Source organism: Equus asinus, chromosome 1 (assembly GCF_041296235.1).
Source record: "Equus asinus isolate D_3611 breed Donkey chromosome 1, EquAss-T2T_v2, whole genome shotgun sequence".
Classification (NCBI taxonomy): domain Eukaryota; kingdom Metazoa; phylum Chordata; class Mammalia; order Perissodactyla; family Equidae; genus Equus; species Equus asinus.
In genome coordinates this window covers 180,255,961-180,275,604 of record NC_091790.1, presented here as the reverse complement: position 1 = coordinate 180,275,604, position 19,644 = coordinate 180,255,961, and the positions used below count along the sequence as shown (strand labels likewise).

The 19,644-nt window shown below is 35.7% G+C and overlaps 1 protein-coding gene across 10 annotated transcripts in view; it reads left to right on the top strand.

Moving 5' to 3' along the window:
- The window catches only part of POT1 (protection of telomeres 1), a 92,597-nt gene that overhangs the window by 39,548 nt on the left and 33,405 nt on the right, over positions 1–19,644 (top strand). For all 10 annotated transcript variants that reach the window (XM_070512784.1, XM_070512778.1, XM_070512782.1 and 7 more), the window contains one exon: positions 18,009–18,139. In XM_070512784.1, coding sequence (XP_070368885.1) covers positions 18,009–18,139 — 131 coding nt within the window. The remainder of the gene's footprint in view (positions 1–18,008; positions 18,140–19,644) is intronic.

Below are 19,644 nucleotides of genomic sequence, written 5' to 3'. Positions count from 1 at the left end.
GGTAAAGCATTCTTGTTTGGGAGTTGTTTTCCTTCAGTACTTTGAATATATCATGCTGACCCCTTCTGGCCTGCAGTTTCTGCCGAAAAATTTGGTGATAGTCTTGTGAGGGTTCTTTTGCATGTAACAAGTTGTTTTATTGTTGCCGTTTTTAATTCTCTCCTTGTCTTTAACTTTTGGTATTTTAATTATAATGTGTCTTGGTATGGGTCTGTTTGGTTTCCTTTTATTTAGAACTCTCTGAGCTTCCTGGATGTCTCTTTCCTTCCCCAGGGGTAGGGAAGTTTTCAGCCATTATTTTTCCAAATAAGATTTCTGCCCCTTTCTCGCTCTCTTCTCTTTCTGGGAGCCCTATGATGTGAATGTTAGTCTGTTTGATGTTGTCCCTTAAACTGTCTTCACTTTTTTTCATTCTTTTTTCTCTTTGCTCCTCTGATTGGGTGAGTTCTGCTCCTTGTCTTCAAGTTGACTGATCCTTTCTTCTGTTTCATCTAGTCTGTTGTTGAATCCCTCTAGTGTATTTTTTGGTTCAGTTATTGTATTCTTCAGTTCTGTTACTTCTGTTTGGTACATTCTTATATCTGCCACCTCTTTGTTGAAATTCTTACTGTGTTCATCCATTCTTTTCCCCAGTTTGGTGAGCATCTTTATGACCATTACTTTGAACTCTTTATCAGATAAATCACTTACCTCTGTCTCATTAAGGTTTTATTTCATTCTTTCATTTGGAATATATTCCTTTGTTTATTTATTTTGCTTGACTCTCTGTGTTGGTTTCTATACAATAGATGAAACAACTGCCTCTCCCAGTCGTGAAGGAGTGGCCTTGTGTAGGAGAGATGAACCTTGTTGATCAGCCTTGCCCTAGTTCTTGGCTGTCTCTCAAAACTTTGTTATGTCCAAGCAGCAAATTTTATTTATAATGGCTCCCAGTAGTTGAGGATGTGCCAAGACCTGTCATGTCCCAAAGGGGAGGATCTCATCAGCACCTAGATTCAGGGTGTTTAGAAACCAGACCCTCAGGCATCAGCTTTTAAAAGTATGCAAATATATGCAGTCCTGTGAGACTACAAGTATAAGCCCCACTGTCTGCCAGAGCCAGGCAGTCTGGAGGTGTCCCTTGAGTGGCAGCTACAGAAATCAGTGCTCCAGATAAGTGTATAAGCTCTTTTCTGGTGATATTAGTGAGCTGGAGCAAGGTGGAGGAGGAGCACCAAGATGGTGTCCACAGCCTCCGTCCCTTGAGAGTAGCTCCATAGGCCACAAAATGTGTGCCAAACCTGAGGCCTGCCCCTCATGCCAAAGCTTCAGGGCAAGCAAAAAGCCCTCCTTTACAGAAAGACTGGAGAGTGTGCCTCAGTCCCCTGTCTATGCAGTGCCCTGGGGGTGGTGGCCTGCCAAGAATCATCTCTCCAATTGCCATGGGCCTGTGGCACTCAGGAATGCAAGCCCCACTGGCCACCAGAGTAAGGCAGTGAAGGGGTATCCTTTCTGGGTGACACCAATTATTATAGTCTCATTACAGTCTCCCTTTGCCATTCTCCAGAACATCAGTACCGTCCAGAAAGGAACTTTTACACCTGTCTGGTGCCCCAGTTTTTGGGCTGTTGCCTAGAAGACATTTCTTCATTGCTTGGCACTGAGGCCAGTGGAGCTTGCATTCCTGGTCCTATGAATATGTTATTAATTGTCCTTTTTCCACAATAGATTTGATCTGTGTGATTTAATCTGTTGCCACATTTAAACCATAAAAGGCTCTAAAATCAGAAAGAAGACTTTGTCTCCACTGAGGAACTGTTTCACTCGTCTCCAGCTAGAGATAATTTTTAAAATATAAAGTTAAGTATGAAGAGTTTTAAAACGTTACAATATAGTACACTGAAGTTGTTTGTGAAGCACAGAGATTTACTGTTTTGTTCTGTGAAATTTGTGTTGCCTGTATTCTTCAGGGGTGTGCCTCTCTAAATAATAACATTGCAGTAATTATTTACTAAATTCTGTTTTGTCTTTTATATATGATTGTCATTTTTCCTTTACAGTGTACCGTAAGTGTGATGTAGTGCCTTCTCTATTTTATAGATGTGCAAACTTGGGTGAGAGGTAGCACAGGTTATGTTTTCCCCTATTCCAAAGGCTTTTAAACAAATTACACGTTGTGCTAGTTACTGGCCCACGGTATCACACACTGTTCAGGAATGCCACTTCTCCATGGGCATTCCTGTGGCTCATCAGTATGAAACTTGACTCCTACTAGTAACCCAATTTTATGAGTCTTAGACTCAGCAAAACAGGGGTCAGATGGCTTAGTTGGGAAGTATTCTTAGGTTACTAATCTAATTGGTAGTTGTACTAGTGACTTCCTCTTTCACACTTGAGGAGTTTTTGGTTGTGATTATGAATAGGTTAGAATAGTTTTAGTGGGTACATAAAAACTGAAAGAAATGTATAAAGAGGGAAGATAAATAATTAATGTCTAGAAATCACATGGCACTTAAACTGTAATACTTACATTTAGTGCCTTAAAGCAGCTGTTTAACCAGATAGTGGTAGTCATTTTTTTACAGCTTTATTGAGATGTAATTCACTATAATTTACCCATTTAAAGTATACAATTTAGTTGCTTTTAGTATATTCATGGGGTTGTGCATCTACCGCCACAGTCAATTATAGAACATCTTCTTCTCTTCCAGAAGAAACCCTGCACCTCTCAGCTGTCAAGCCTTCAAACTCCCCCTATTCTGCTCAGCCCTAGACAACCACTAATCTACTTTATATCTGTGGATTGCTTATTCTGGACTATTCATGTCAATGGAATCCTATACCTGCTCCTTTGTGACTTGCTCCTTTCACTTACCATAATCTTTTCAAGGTTCATCCTTGTTGTGGCATGTATCAATACTTCATTTTTTTTTATTGCTGAATAATATTCCATTGTATGGATAGACCACCTTTTATTTATCCATTCATCTCTTGATGGACATTTGGGTTGTTTCCATCTTTTGCTATTACAAATAATGCTGCTATGTACATTCTTCTATATGATTTTGTGGGGACATATGTTTTCATATGTCTTGGGTATATATCTGGAAGTGGAATTGTCGGTCCTTTTTGAGTGTTTTTGTCTCTTAAACAGTTTTTTCTTACTAGAAATAATTGTTGAGTTGCTTTGAATGTCATGGTCTTTTATATCTTATACTAAGGATATTGTTACATCTCTATTATTTTGCTTATTCTTTTGTCTCTCTCCTGCCTTCTATAATGTTTTGCAACATAATAAAAATATGAGGGGAAATGATGGAACCTCACGCCAGCATAATAAAGGGAGTAGTCTTGTATGCGTGTTTATAGTAAGTTTCCTGATACAACAAATAAGATTGCAGCATATAATATTTCCTTGATTAAGTGATTTGCCTTCATAGCTTTTACTTAAGTGTTTCAACAATAAATTGTTATATACAGGAAAACTTGCTGAAATACTATTTTAAAAACAACAGCGCTTTAGTAGATAAAAAGGTGAAGCAACTTTCATGGAGGAATTTTTTGTGGATTGTATAATTTATGCATGCATGCTTCTTTGATTAAAGACCTTGCTTACCAGCTTTCCCTTATAATAAAACTCCAAGGCAATTTACACTTAATCATACTGAGGAAATTAGGTGACTTGCTCAAGGTTGCAGAATATAGGGCTTAATTTATCATTTGTTATCTTTTTCAGATTTATATCAAGTTAGGTGAAGTATTACCTAAGTGTTAAAGTAGTTAAATACTTCGTCATCAGTTTAAATATGAGGTCTTACTGAATCATTAAAGTAGTCAAAGTCAATACTTTGTTAAGAGTTTATGTATTTTTAGGTAAAGTAAGAAAGAATACTGATTTGTTAAGGGTCTTTCTGCTCTCCCTACCTGCCTTCCCTGCTGATGTTAGCTATCAAGAAAATACACTTGTTACCTTTTAGTTTTGTAACTTTATTATTGAAATATGAAGTTGTAGATTGTAATTTCACAGGTTTAGTTTTCCTTCGTTTGAGAATGAGTAAAAAATGAGGCATGGGGAAAATAAATATTTTTGCTATTTAATGTTGTCATTATTGAAGGATTATTTATTTGTTTATTAGAATGCTTCACTTTCTCGGAGCAGTTGGATAAAACTTACTTTAGCAGTTTGCCTTGTTCATATTTGTTAAAATGGGTGGCTTGGTTTCCAATCATGTTATGAATCTAATGCTAATTGAAAGAACCTGAAAACTATTTAGTATTTTATTTAGATTGCTACTTGTCTTTATTGTTCTGGAAAATAAATTATTGGACAAATTTTTTTTTAATTCCCCTTTTCTCTTGAATTTGAATTTTCATTTCCTTCTGTTATAAATATATACGTATTTAAATAGAAAAATATATAAAAATGGTATTTGGAAATTCCTCATTTTATAGATAACCTTAGATTCTAAGAATCTCGTCATGTGTAGTTACGCCATTCTTTGTAGTAGTAGATGATATTTTGGAAAATATTGTCTTGGAAGTCTATTTGGGCCTGCAGCCCAGTAATTGAATAGAATCGTGTATGTGCTTATGCCTGCAAAGAAAATAAAGTTATATTTAATATACTAAGAAGTAAGCTTCAAATGAGATATTTTTAAATTCTATTTTTGTAATCCTTGATGTTAAGAAAGTAGTTCTTTGATAGTTCTGTAATGAACTATATACACATCTGTGTATGTGCATATATTTACATGTTTAGCTTTTTTTTTTTTTTTTGCAACTCAGAAATAGTCATAGATAATGTGGTAGCACTAGAAGTTCTTTGGTAAGAGCAGTGATGTGATGAAAATGTTTCAAGAATGCTGTTCTAATTGTTATTTCTTAATTTAGTATGAGGAAAAGAAAATCTGAAGGTAGGAAAAATAATTCCAGATTATAACAGTAGTCCAAAATTAGATCTGTAGAAATAGAGAAGCAAATCTGCAGAATAATGTACAGGGGAATTTTATAATGTTTCTGTTTATCTTTTCAGTGTGCAGTATTTCTTTTTGAGTGCAATGTATGTGCCCTTTCCCTTAGTGAGCACACCAGATGTTTATAGTATACATTGCTGTAATTACCTGAATAAGGCAAAGCAGTTAAATTCATTGATGTGGAGTCCTAAGCTTTGTTGTGAGTATTTTTGATGTGCTCACTGGAAATCTTACCTAACACAGAATTACAATGAGTATGGATATATTAATGTTACCATTTGAATTTATAGTATGAGTTATTTGAGGACAAAGTTGTCTTAAAACAATAGAATTTATACTGAAATGTATAGCTTTCTTTTTTTTTTTGAGGAAAATTAGCCCTGAGCTAACATCCACCTCTAATCCTCCTCTTTTTTGCTGAGGAAGACTGGCCCTGAGCTAACATCCATGCCCATCTTCCTCTGCTTTGTATGTGGGATGCCTGCCACAGCCTAGCTTGATAAGCAGTGCCTAGGTCCACACCTGGAATTCAAACCGGCCAAACCTGGGCCACCAAAGTGGAACATGCAAACTTAACCGCTGCACCATGGGTCCGGCCCCTGAAATGTATAGCTTTTAAACAAATGACTTAAAAGTAGATTGTCTTTCAACTTTCTTCAAAAACTTTTCACTTTACATGGTACATGGTAACCCTAGCTCCCCTGTCTCCCCTTCCCTGAATAAAAACACAAACAATTATTTTTTGTTTAAAAAAAGAAAAGGATAAAAGAAAAGTAGAGGTTTGGAATAGAAAAACCATTTAAAATTAATTTATACATTGGAATATTTTTTATCATTGTTTATGCTTTAAATCTTTAGTTTTAGAAATTTGAAATGTTTTGCCTTGTTTGGAAAATGTGGAAGAACTTCATAGGATTGTGTATATGCTTGGATATTATTACTTGTTGAAAAACAGTGAGTTTGATTTTTAGAGTAGAATGATAAACTAAATACATATTCTGTGCTTTGCAGAAACGTCATAAGAAAATTCATATTTTAAGTTAAATATTTAAAGTTTTATTGTCATTTATATGTACATATAAATTAGGCTTACGCAAAAGATTATTGGGAGCATGTAGCAACAATAGAATAAGAACTGGGAAATCCAAATGAACGTCAGTCAACATTAGAAATAATTCCGATCATTAATAATAAACAGAATGTGTACTCCCCCAGTCTCTACCGCTACCTCAACGCTATCTATCACTTTTTAGCAGACTCATCAGGCTTGGATAACTCAGTTTTCCAGTGTGCATGATACTTTGGAAAGACCAGTATCATCACCCACAGTTACCTTCTGTAACTGAAAATAAGATTCATGTAGGGTTATAACTGGAGAACACTCCACATTGAGAAAAGAACAGAGATCAAAACCATGGTTTATTGATTTATTAGCCTTCGTAATATCCTTCCTAATGCTGTCAAACTATTTTCTTTCTTTCTTCGTTCTTTTAAGATAGGTTTGTTAACACTTTTTACGTTCTTTTATGATTAATTCAGAAGTTTTTGAGAATTTAACAGATTAAAAGGTTCTGTAAAGGTGTTCCGGTCAAATAGCTAATGAAAATTATGAAGAAAATAATTTAAAAAATATAAAACCCCACTTGTTTTTCTCGGCATTTTATTGTAAAAATATTTAAATATACAGAAAATTGGAAGGAATTATATGGTGAACACCCATCATATACCAACCATCTTTATGGGTCCATTAATTGATGTTTTTTGATCCACTTCAGAGTAAGTTGAAGATATCAGTACATATCATCCGTAAATATTTCAGCATGTATATCAATAACTGTCAATGACTAGAGTTTGGTATTTATTTATGGTTGTTTTTATGAGAAAAATATTACATACAATGACATGCATGGGCATTTTGTTCATGTTGGCTACTTAAATCCATCATATGTATTGCAAGTTTATGAATATCTGCTTTTGTTTAACCACAATAATATAAAACCAAATGCCATAATACTTTTGGACCCTTTTAAAAGAAATAAAAAGCTTTATTATTTCATTGCTTAAAAATACTCATTTGTTTAGAAAATAGTAAATATAGGTCTATAAACTTCAGTATAAAGAAGATGGAAACTGTTAGACTTTACTGATTGCCTTTGGGGTTTTGTTATAAAGGTTGCCAGTTACTTAAATTATTAAGGAGAGGTTATAAGGCTACATATTTTATACAGGTTTTATCTCACCCAGTTGCTTCCAAGTTTATTTAGGTCACTTGGTTTTATAGTTTATGTAAATTGGGAAACATTCGTCAAGATGTCAGTTGCCCCATACTCATTTTCTGGACAAGTAAGTATGCCATCCCTCTTCTAATCCCCTGCAGGAGGCATGGGAGAAGTCAAGATAGCAATTGGTTTGACATCACGAAGCATCAAAGTGGAATTTAATCTTTTGATTTTTTTTTCTTTCTTTTTTTGAGGGAGATTAGTCCTGAGCTAACATCTGCTTCCAATCCTCCTCTTTTTGCTGAGGAATACTGGCCCTTAGCTAACATCTGTGCCCATCTTCCTTTACTTTCTATGTGGGACGCCTGCCACAGCATAGCTTGAAAGCAATGCATAGGTCCGCACCCAGGATCTGAACTGGTGAACCCCAGGCCACTGAAGTGGAACGTGCGAATTTAACCGCTGTGCTACTGGGCTGGCCCCTCTTTCGATTTTTTTTGTACTCTTGTAACTGACAACAAAGAGGGAGATAAAAAGGCTAAAAAAAGAGACAAAAGTCTGGAACAGTACATTGCCCAGAGACAGGGTAGGTGATGGGAGGGCAAGAACTGCTGGAGAGAATGTCCCAAGACAACAGTAAAGTCTAGTATGGAGTAGCTCTCTTCCTCTTCATCAAGTGAGGCTTTAAGGTAACCAATTTTCTCAATAATCCTTCTTTTGATCTGCATAAGCTTTTAGCAAAGCGTTTTCAGTGGGTGAAACACCAGTCCTGTGAAAGATTCCATGAAAAAGTGGGAAATTCTGCATTCTGTCTCTTGAGATTCATGATGCGTATTTGCACATTATCACCTCTGAAAAGTTTTATGAAAGGAACCTGTTTAACTTTGTTTTTAACATATTTCTACTTGAAAGTGCTTGAACATGGAGCCCTTTTGAATGTACTCTGACTCTTAATTGCTGAAACTGTTGTCCCCTGGAATCAGGTTTAGGCGTTGTTGACCTAGGTTGAGGTTGGTAGAGCTTCGTTTTCAAGCAATTTGTTATCTGTATTTATTTTTTTATTCTCATTTGTTTATTGTGAACTGGGAAGGGAGAAGGGCCAGTGGTTTCTGTTTGTTTGTTTGTTTTAGTGCTCCTTTATTCAGAGAATAGCATGGAGTAGCATGGGGACAGGCCCCATGGGCAGTGAGGAGCTGCAGGCATGGGGACAGGACCCACGGGCAGTAAAGAGCTGCAGGCATGGAGACAGGACCCATGGGCAGTGAGGAGCTTCAGGCATGGGGACAGGACCCATGGGCAGTGAGGAGCTGCAGGCATGGGGACAGGACCCATGGGCAGTAAGAGCTGCCAAAGGGCCAGTTTTTATTTATAATTTGATTGTGGTAGAATTGCAAAAGACCTTGTCTCTGTAGTGATCTGTATTAGAAATTTTCACTTTTAGGAAATATATTGTTGATGCTCTAAATCAGTGCTTCTCAAGTTTTTTATATTCTTGAAAATTATGAGAACCCTAAGGAGCTTTTATTTATATAGGTCATAGTTAGAGATGTTTAAACATATTAGGAATTAAAAGTGAAAAACTAACATATTTAATAATTAAACAACATTAATAATTCACTGAAACTAGAAATCTATTACATATTAACATAAGTAACATTTTTAATGAAAAGTATATTTTCCAAAAATATGGAGTGTGGTTTTGTTTCACGTTTTAAGGATATCTTTATCTTTAAAAAAAATAATAGAAAATTGCAGGATTCTCTTTTTATCATTCAGTCTGTTATCACATGTTATTTCAGTTGAGATATGTAAAAAATTTTGACTTCACCCAGCTACGTAGTTGGAAAAGGGAAGAGTATTTTTATAGCCTTTTCAGACAGTTTTGGATATTCTCTGATACTACCCAAAAATCAGCAAATGGTAGCTTCTTAAAGGTTGGTTGCATGAGCAATCTGAAACCATAGCAGTGAATTTTCATACTCTATTGAGTTAAAAATCCGTTAATATGTTTTACACTTTGAATAGATCTTTAAGTTATCCATGCTTTGTAATTTAATGATCGTTTGGAAAAAAAACATTTCCCAAGATATGCAGATCTTCTAAAAGTTAACACATTTCATTGTACAATATCATACGGTACCAAAACATACCAACACCCCAGATTCAAAGTTATTTCTGTCACCCCTCAAGTTTATCAGGAAAACCTTTGAATATTGAGAAACTATCAGTATCATGGTGGCAGATGGAACTTTTCCATTATTCTAATTTTTGCCTAAAAACTTTTGGTTTTATTATTGGCAGAAGATGCTGCCAGTTGTTTTCATTGAACTGACAGATTCATTTCATTCATTTTTGTGAAAACCTCTGACAAATACCAAATTCTGAATAACTATAATTTGTCAGTCATGCTTTTACATAAAAATGCTGTTCCAACAAGAAAAAAGTGGCTAGTTCAACTCACAACTCAGTCCCACAGTGCTTTTCCTCAAAACAACCATCGTACTTTGGTAAGCAGTAGAAATATTTTATGTTTACGTCCCATTTTATCACATAGAATATTAAAAAGATGTGTCCTCAAGGGTCAAAATACAATAAAGTTTTAATTCTTCATCAAGTACATTCTTGTTCTTTAGTAAAACTGTTGTGGTTTTTGTCTGTTTAATGTTACTGTGTGGTGGTGAAGAATACAGTGACCACTTCTACAGTTTGGTGCCACGGCCTTGATTCTGGCCAAGACTCTAGCAGTTTTACTCACCATTGCTTCTGCATCGTTAGTCCAAAGGTCAACACAGTTAAAAAGGCAAATAATATTGTAGTATTATTGTGAAAATACGTTTGACTTTCTGAAATCCATAAAAATGTCTTGGAGCCCCCCTGGTGGTTTGCAGACCAAACTTTGAGAACTATTACCCTGCAGGAAGTTGAACATTTCTTCAAGCTGGGATAGTGTATTGTCTGGTGAATTTCTTTATCCTAATTTTTAATTGAGGTATTAGATCTTCTTGGCCCTTGATTATCCTTTTGCTCCATTAAAATTGTTCTATATAGTCGTCCTTTGGTATCTGCAGGATTGGTTCCAGGATACCCCCTGCCTCTCCACAGATACTAAAATCTGTGGATGCTCAAATCCCGTATGTAAAATGGTGTGGTATTTGCCTATAACCTATGCGTATCCTCCCGTATACTTTAAATCATCTCTAGATTACTTATAATACCTAATACCATGTGAATGCTATGTAAATAGTTGTTATACTGTATTGTTTAGGGAATAATGACAAAAAATAGTCTGTACATGTTCAGTACAGAGGCAACAATCGTAGGCCTTTTGATCCGTGGCTGGTTGAATCCACGGATGCGGCACCTGCAGATACAGGGGGCCGACTGTATTATCCTTAACATTTTAATTTTATGAATAAGATAAGCGGTTCATGCTATTTTCTGCCCTGTATCTTTTCAGACACTCTTTGTGTTCCCAGGTGAAATTTCTTTTGAGGACCAGATGCTTCTCTGTGGAAGGTTGATAGTACCATATCTAAAAGCAACTAATCCAGATTCCAGTGGAAATTCAAACTGAAACTTCCAGATCCTTAAATCTATACTTTCATTTCATATGCCGACTTTGGTTTGGCACTATATCTTGGCAAAGTATCTTCAGATACTTTGTTAAGACAGATTCTAAGATAATATCTAAGTTCCTTAGAAAAGTGTGTTATGATTAGCGGTAAAGAAATGCTGCTGCTGCTGCTGCCACCACTGGCCAGCTCTTAGATATCCCTTACTTCACCACGTGTTAGGTGCTATTCTAAACACTTTACATATACTTACTTATTTAATTCTACCATCATATGAAGTGAACGCTGTTATTATCCCCATTTTTCAGATAAGGAAATTGAGGCACAAAGAGGCTAAATGATTCTCAGTGTCTGCCATAGCCTTCAGAGAGGGAGAATTTTTGCAAGTACCATATATTTGCTGTAGTAATAACCTGCATTAATTTTGTAAGGCTGATTGATCAGCTACTGTGTGTTATAGATGCTGTGCACTGAGAAGACTAAATACTAAGTCTCGAAGCCTAGCTGTCTGTGTTTTCTGATTAAAAAGTGTCTGCTTCCCCTCTGGCATTCTTCAGAAATTGTCTATATGTAGTCACTGTCCTGAAAAATATTTGCTATGTTACACATAGATCAATTGTAATACAATAAAGATATGTAATTTATACATCGGGCACCTTCCCACAGCTAAGCTATTATTAAAATTAGAAACTCTCTTAACCAACCTCTTCTTACCCGATTTGACAACAAATAAACGTTCTCCAGTCCATCTGCAAAACCCTGTAACCAGTGCTTATGTCATCCTGAACTCTCACGCTTAGGAATGGCTACCTAATGCCCCTGCTCATTTCTGTTCCCACTAGTGGAATTGTATTCTTAGAAGAATTGTGTTCTTACAGTTTTATTCCCAAATCTGTTTATACTCCTTTTACTTATTCTAATTAGGTAATTTGATTAAATCTTGTATAAACTGATGAATGTGAATGTGAAAACACTGATTTTATGAAAAGTTAGGTTGAGTGCTTTGGAAAGATAATAAACAGGCAGTGGGCCGGATTTGGCCTGTGGGCCATAGTTTGTGGATCTTTGATTTATAATATTGTGCTTTCTACTTTTTCCTTTTAACACCCACAATTCAGTTAACTCCTCCTTAGGTAGTCTCACACTTAAATATACATCTTCTTTTATTGCCTTAGTCTTTCCACTAGGATTTCGTTCTTTTTCAGATACGTCAGGAGGCACTCTCCTTAAAAAAGGAGGGAAAAGTCTCCTTTTCTTTTATTCATTCAGTTTCTGAATCAAAAAATAAATCTTAAGTATTACAAAGAATGTAAAAGTACATATAAGTGTCATAAGAATGAATTCTTTTGTGGGAGTAGGGGTTGAGGAAGATTGGCCCTGAGCTAACGTATGTTGCCAATCTTCCTCTTTTTGCTTGAAGAAGATTGTTTCTGAACTAACATCTGTGCCACTCTTCCTCTACTTTATATGTGGGACACTGCCACAACATAGCATGAGGAGCAATGGGTTGGTCCACACCTGGGATCCGAACCTGTGGACCCCAGGCCACCAAAGTGGAGCATGTGAACGTAACCACTACACCACCAGGCTGACCCAAGAATGAATTTTTATAGAATCTTTCTATGATGATGTCCTTGGGGTCTGTTTCTGTGAAATAACTTTATAGGTGAGGTTTCATTATAATGATATTTTAACTCTTTGGTGATGAACTTTACTTTAGTATGGTTAAGACAAATGGATAAAATAGTAAAATAGTAAATAATAAAATTTGGATACAGTATAACTTTACCTGGTTAGAAAAACTCTCAAAAAAGCCTACATCATAGTTTTAAGCATCATATTTTACTTTCTTGGGGATTATTCTTTATGTTTAAAAAAACATGCAACATGAAGACAGTACAGTGTTCTGGTTAAACATAGAAACATAGGAATCAGACATGCAGAGTTTGTATCCCACTTCTAACTTACAAGATGTTTGCACTTAAGTACCTGCCTAGCCTTTTTAAGGAACTAAATTCTTTTGTTTGTAAGCTGGAGGCAGTAATTTCCACTACATACAACTCTGTAAGAATTCAAGGAGATAGTGTATACAAATTTCTTGGCACACTACCTGGTGTATAGTAAACCCTCAGTAATTGCTAACCACTAAATAATACATAATTTTCCTCCAGTTAGAGGCCTGAGGATAACATACCTTGCTTAACATAAGTACTGTATTTTTATTTTGTTTCCTTTCTGAGAAGTAAAGTGCTTTATTCCATTTCTAAAAATTAAATTGGAATAGTATTTATTTTACATGTTATTAATTTTTATTTGATAAATACAAACTATATTTAGGACTGTAAATATTTTTTACCAAAATTCAATATCACTTAACGTTAGACATAATTTCAAACTCTGGTTAAACCTCAGTCACAGTTAGAAATTTAACTTAAGGTCTCTTGTGTTTTGAACCACAAGGTTGTGTATGAAATCCACAAAAACTTTTGTTTTTTACCATTTTTCTAAAACAAGAATGCTTAATGTAATGCTCACCAAGGATCCAGTACCATCCTAAGGCTGTTTGTTTATCCAGTGCCAAGCTTAAATGTCAGTTTCCAGTTATTCTAGAAAATGTCTTGTGAATCATTAATTCTCCCTTTATTGTGATGAATTATTACATATACAGGAAGTATAAATTCTGTACATTAGCAAACGTTGGCATATAAAATAACACACAAGCTAAGATTATAGCATTAGTTTTTAAGGATATAAGTCAATATAAGGAGAGTATAAATTTTCTAGGAAAAGGTGCCATGCCTTATTTATTTATTCTCACTGAATAGCAGTTACACCTAGCACTAAGTAGACACTCAGTAAATTTTAGATTAATTTGTGTACTAAATTTTTAAAAAACTGTTGTATTGGAAAATAGTGAAGGAAAGACTAAGTAGGGTTCACTAAGCAGAACAGAAGTATTCAGCGCTCTAGAGTGGTGGAGGGAATCCCCAGGGAGATTTAAATTCTAGAGGGGTTTATTCAAACTATGCAAGTATGGTCATTCCCCTACAGTTAGCATCTATGGTGATTCTGCTGTTGTATAACATCCGTTCTACACTCACCGCTGTTAAAGAGTCTTACTGAATTAAATCTTATATTTGTACAAATTCTCATTTATCACTCTATGTATATATGCAGTATAGATATTTTTTTTTGCTTTCAAGGAAGCTTTTGCTCTACAGAAAGATTTTCTCTTCTTTTTTCTTTCTTATTAATAAAATCATACTTTATGAAAGGATTTGAACACATAGTGGATTCCTTTGGTTTATACTTGCTAAAAGTCGCAGGTGGTACTTCCAAAAGAGAAAGTGTAAGCCAAGAGAAAGGAGGTAAGGAACAGGGACTTCACATATGATGATCCAGATAAGCAGTACACAAGTGTACTCCATCAAGGAGATGCCATTTTCATTCACATAGAGTCACTTAGAGGAAAAAATGCATGTGTAGATTTCAGGCCAATTCCTGATGCAGCTGGGAAGCGCCCTCTTCTACATAAACGTGTCCCAGTGAATAGAGCCATTCCATTTACCCACTCAGAATTCTGAATAGGCCCAAACTGACTCTGGAACACACATCTGTTGTGCTGCTCTTTGGGCAGCCCCTGAGGTTGCTTCTCTCTGTCTCTCTCTCTCTCTGTCTCCCTCCCTCCCTCCCTCCCTCCCTCCCTCTCTCGGCAGTCCATTCCCACCCTAACGCTGAACCTGACAAAGATGTGTCTAGGGGAATGGGGAGAAGGAAGGGTCTGGAGAAGGAGTATGCATTGCAGGTGACACATGTGTCCCTGTTTCAGAGAGTTTGTGTGAAAAGGCCAGAATGTAGATGTGTGTGTCTGTGTGAGCAGCTGAGGCTGCTACTCTCTTGGGCTCAGTAAAGTTCCTTTGTAAAGCTGTTCAGGTTGTATAGTATTTCCATTTGAGAAAGGAGAGTCTTTGTAATTTGCACAAAGGCATGCCAAAGCTAGTGGTGGCCCTATGAAGACCCTCTAGACACTGGGCCTACCCAGTGTTTCTCAGTGTCACCTGGAATCCTTTGCAGTACATCAAGTCGTCTTATGGAAGGCTGACATTTTCTTAGGAAAAAACAAACACTAAGACAATTTTCAAAGTTTTGAAGTTTAGATTAAATCTGATTATTTTAAACCAAAATCCCACTACCCTTTTTTCAGTTATCACATTCTTTAATTTTGCATATGTGCTACAAGGACTGGGCTCTGTCAGTTCATCTTGGCTAACCTTTACATTCAACTATTTACTATTATTTATGCCTGTTAAATTTGCAGTTTTGTTGTTATGTTATATCCCTAATTTACGAAAATGGCTTGTTATAAAGCATTTAAAGTCAGAGGACTAATGTAGAATTCCTGCGACTTAAAATAACATTATAAATATAAGTAGTAAATAGTTCTCTGGTACAAACGTGACATGTGAGTTTGTGTATTCTGTTACACATGAATCTGATATGTGATTTTGCAGAATCTGTCAAGAATCCAAAATGTACAAAAACCAAGATTGATAATGTGTGCTTGAATTGGATTTTGTTAGACTAGTGATCTTTGCCATTGTGTTTTGTCCGTCATGAAATTTTACGAAACTTAAAACCTTCAGAGTGTCTTTTATTCAGAGTACATACATCATTATCACTAACGTGCTGCTATCTGTTTTTGCATTCGGCTTCTGATTCATCTACCAACAATTAAAGGACTTCCCTGTCAATATTATTCTCTTTGACTATTGGAAAAATTTTTGAGTTCTAAATTCTTAACTGTGTTTAAGTAAAGAAGAAACTACAAAGATAGTGTTTCCAAACTTCTTTTTTATCTTCTTGAAAGGTGTTGTAATACTTTGAGCATTGCAGTGCAATGGGGATGATTCATTTCATTCTTGCATCATTCTTCTAGACAATTCCCTCATTTCCCATTTTTAAAATTTAGTCTTTTTAAACTATAGATAGGAATAATGATGAAATAATTACTAGGATAATGAAATGGCAGACTATTTCAAGATAAAGGAAAAAAGATGAGTAAGATCCCATAATGTATCTTAGATTTATAAAAGGGTACAATAGAGCCGTGTGATAATTGCAAGCAAGAATGTGTTTTATTCTATTAAAAAATAAGTAAAACTTATCTTTAATCTTTGGAAGACTCTTAAGAAAGAAAAAATGTCATGAAATAACACTTCTTACAGGTAGTTAGAACTACTGAAAAAGGAAACTGAAATACTAAAATTGGGTCCAATGGATCCTGCCTAGTACGTCAAGAGATGAGGATGTAATCTCTTCACTCTTTTTAGAAAGGCTTATTAAGGTTTTGTTTTTAAAGTTTTTTTATGTTTTCTGAATTCCTTCCCCCCTTCACGGTAACAGGTTTCTCTTTTCCTCCCTCCCTCCTTACCTCTCCCTTCTTCTCTCCCCACTTTCCCCTCCTGTTCTTTCCCCCTTCCCCTCCACTATTCTCTCTTCCAGTCCACCTATCTCTCCCCTCCCCCTCCCAATGTCCTTCCTTCCTTCCTTCTTTCCATTTTCGTTCTGTATTTGCTAAGTGTTTGCTGTCTTTACATTTACAAATGTAGGCATGGTTTATTTTAGGTTGTAGACATTTGTTCTTTTGCTTTGTATAAAAGTAGTTTGTTTTTTCACTTGATCTCCTCCTTGAATGGGAAATCTGATAGAGACAAGTAGTACTTGCACAGGGCATGTGGACTGAAAGCATCAGTCCAGGGTGGGTGGGAAGAGAGCCTCCTGAGGCTGTAGGCCCCCTAATGTGATAATGTGGAGGGAGTTATTCTGGGTGCTGACACCTACATTAGAAGTGTTACCACTTCCAATTTTATCAGTGAAACTTCCTTGGAAAACAGCCTGTGTTCCAGGAAGTGGTGGGGTTAAATACTAAGATACCAAGCCTGCTTACCTAAAGTCATTTTAATGGGGAGTGGGGTTAGGATGGGTGGTCATTGAAACAGTTGTTCTATGTCTGAGCTTTTCATTAGCCCTGATTTTGGCTATATTTTTTCCCCCCCATCCTTAATCCCAATGGCTCCTGTCTTTGTGGTAGCCACATTAGAGTACCTTCTGGATTGTAGCCTCCTCTATTCATTTTATCACCTAACCATCTACTTTCCCATTTCCTGAAGTATGTTGATATTTTCTCCCCCTCTCCTTTACTCCTCTTCCTTCACTGTTCTGGGTTTATTCTTTTCTTTTAAAGATTGGCCCTGAGCTAACGTCTGTTGCCAATCTTCCTTTTTCTTCTTCTTCTTCTTTTTCTCCCCAAAGGTTCCCAGTACATGGTTGTATATTCTAGTTGTAGGTCCTTCTGGTTGTGCTGTGTGGGACACCACCCCAGCATGGCTTGATGAGCGGTGCTATGTCCCTGCCCAGGATCTGAACCAGCAAAACCCTGGGCTGCTGAAGTGGAGAGTGCAAACTTAACCACCTGGCCACAGGGTTGGCCCCTATTCTTTTCTATCTTTATACTCTCATCACTAGAGTACTGGGAAGGAGAGGAAGTCAACACATTTCCTCAGTATGCAATTTTCTGAAACATGCATATTAAAAGGCAGCATCTATTACCATTTTTACAACCGTCAGTGTTTGAAGTTATCATTTTTGTGGTAAGCTATCAATTTTTTTTGCCGGTTTAAATTGTATAAAAGACCTCTTGTTCTAATGTGTAACCTAGTATAGGTAACTAGCAAATCATCATTTTCCCCTTTGAGTTTATTATTATATAGTTTTCTATGAATTGTGTGTTCATTTGAATTACACATTTTTTTGTGAAGTCCTAGATTTTATAACCAATTTTCATGGAATCTTTATGCAGTATATGACTCTTCCTTGCTGCAAATATCTTCTAGTCTTTTGTTTTCACTCTAAATTTGTTTATTTTATAAATTATGTATTTTTTGAATATGTTTATCTGCCTCATGATTTCTAAACTTTGAAGTAATGAAAAAGGTATTACCCCTCCACACAATTTATGTTAAGTAGGATTTTTTTGTTTTGTTTTACTAAGATTTCTAAAATTCATTTTTTGAAACAGTTTTGCAAAATAATTTGGCAGTGTATTTTGAGAGCCAAGAAAGCGTCTCTCTGTTTTGATCCTATTCTTAGGAAACTTAATTAGAGAGGGGAATAAAATTTGTTTGGTGTTCTGAACTCAGCATATTCTTATTTGTCATATGCTTTGAAATACTAAAAGTCAGGGAAAATATTTTTGTGTTTTCCAGATTACTGCTCGGTTGTAACAATTGTGGACCAGACAAACGTAAAGTTAACCTGCCTCTTCTTTAGTGGAAATTGTGATGACCTTCCAATGATTTATAAAAATGGAGATATTGTTCGCTTTCACAGGCTGAAGGTATAGTTCATACTGTCTAGAACTTATGTTTGTTTGCGAGAACTCTGTATTGTTCACTAAAACTAGGTGGCACTAATTGGTTGTTTTGTTAGAACATGACATCAAGCATTTCAGGAGATAAGAAGAAATGTAAGTAGTGAGACTTCAAATAATTTATATTAGGAAACTTCTTTTGAAGAAACTGCCTGCCCTCCTTCCTCAGAAATGTGTTGGATACCGTGATTCAGACTAGTTGCTTTCCGTCTTCTCACTGCTAATTATAGATAGAAGCTTTAAAAGTTTTCTATATAGAGTTTGATTAAAAAACACTTGTTAAAAAAAAGCCTTAGGTCAACAACAAAGAAAGTATACAAAGACTAGGAGATTATATTATTCTTTTCTGTTTGTTGTATTAATTCAAGTACAGTGAAAGCATTGAAATATATTAAGCAGAAAATCAAAGTAAGTTGATCTTCACTTATGAGAACTGTGTTAAAATATGTACAGTTATTTAGGTACTTTTAAAATTACACTAGCAGTTAAAAACGTGTATGAAAACCTTTAGTATGAAAGTACAGCTATTGAATAGTATGTGAATTTTTAAAAATAAGGTTTTCAGTGCTTTAATATTTTCAGTTCCCTATGTTTTAAGCATTTCAGTTCCTTCATCTTTTCCTCTTGTCACATGAGTTTCCATGCAAACCCTTCATTATCTTAGTTGTCTTTTTCTTCTAGTGCTTCAGTTTATGTGTCCCACATGGTCAGTGTGATGCCCATAAATGAGTGGAATATTCCAGGTGTGTTCTATTCTTAGGTATAGTGAGAATTTCCTCTCTTGATCTATTAATGCCTTTTCCCTGAGATTAGAAGAATAGTAGAAGATATTGCCTGAAGATAGAAGAATAGAAGATAATGCATGAAGATGAATAGAAATATTATTGTTGTAGCACTGTATTACAGGCTTATCCAAACTTCAGAAAATAGCTTATTTCTCACACACTGCTGTTACCTGTAGTATTTATATTCTAACAGTTCCCCCTCCCCTCCTAACCTTTTTAGTGCTTATTCTTATTACTGTTTAACTGCAGTAGAAATACATGTTTCTGTTCACAGTATGAGCATACCCGTGTAACCAGCCCTCTAGAAACTTCCTTCATACCCTCAGCCAGGGGAGTTATTAACACTTCTCCCACTCCCCGGAGTGGAGAGTGTCGTAACTTGGACAACCTAGATTAGTTTCATCTGTATTTGTTCTTTATGTAAAGGGAATAGACTGTAGCTTTTGGTTTTTGTTTGTTTTTCATGTCTGGCTTATGCTTGTGTGATTGAACTATATTACTGCATATAGTTTTACTTTGTTCATTTTCATTGCTCAGTGGTATTCCATTGTGTGAATACATCAGAATTTATATATTTATTCTGTTGGACATTTTGGTAGTTTTCAGTCTGAGAGTATTATGCTGCTATAAACAGTCTAGTACATAGCTTTTAGTGAGTATATGTTATAATTATAATTATATACATTT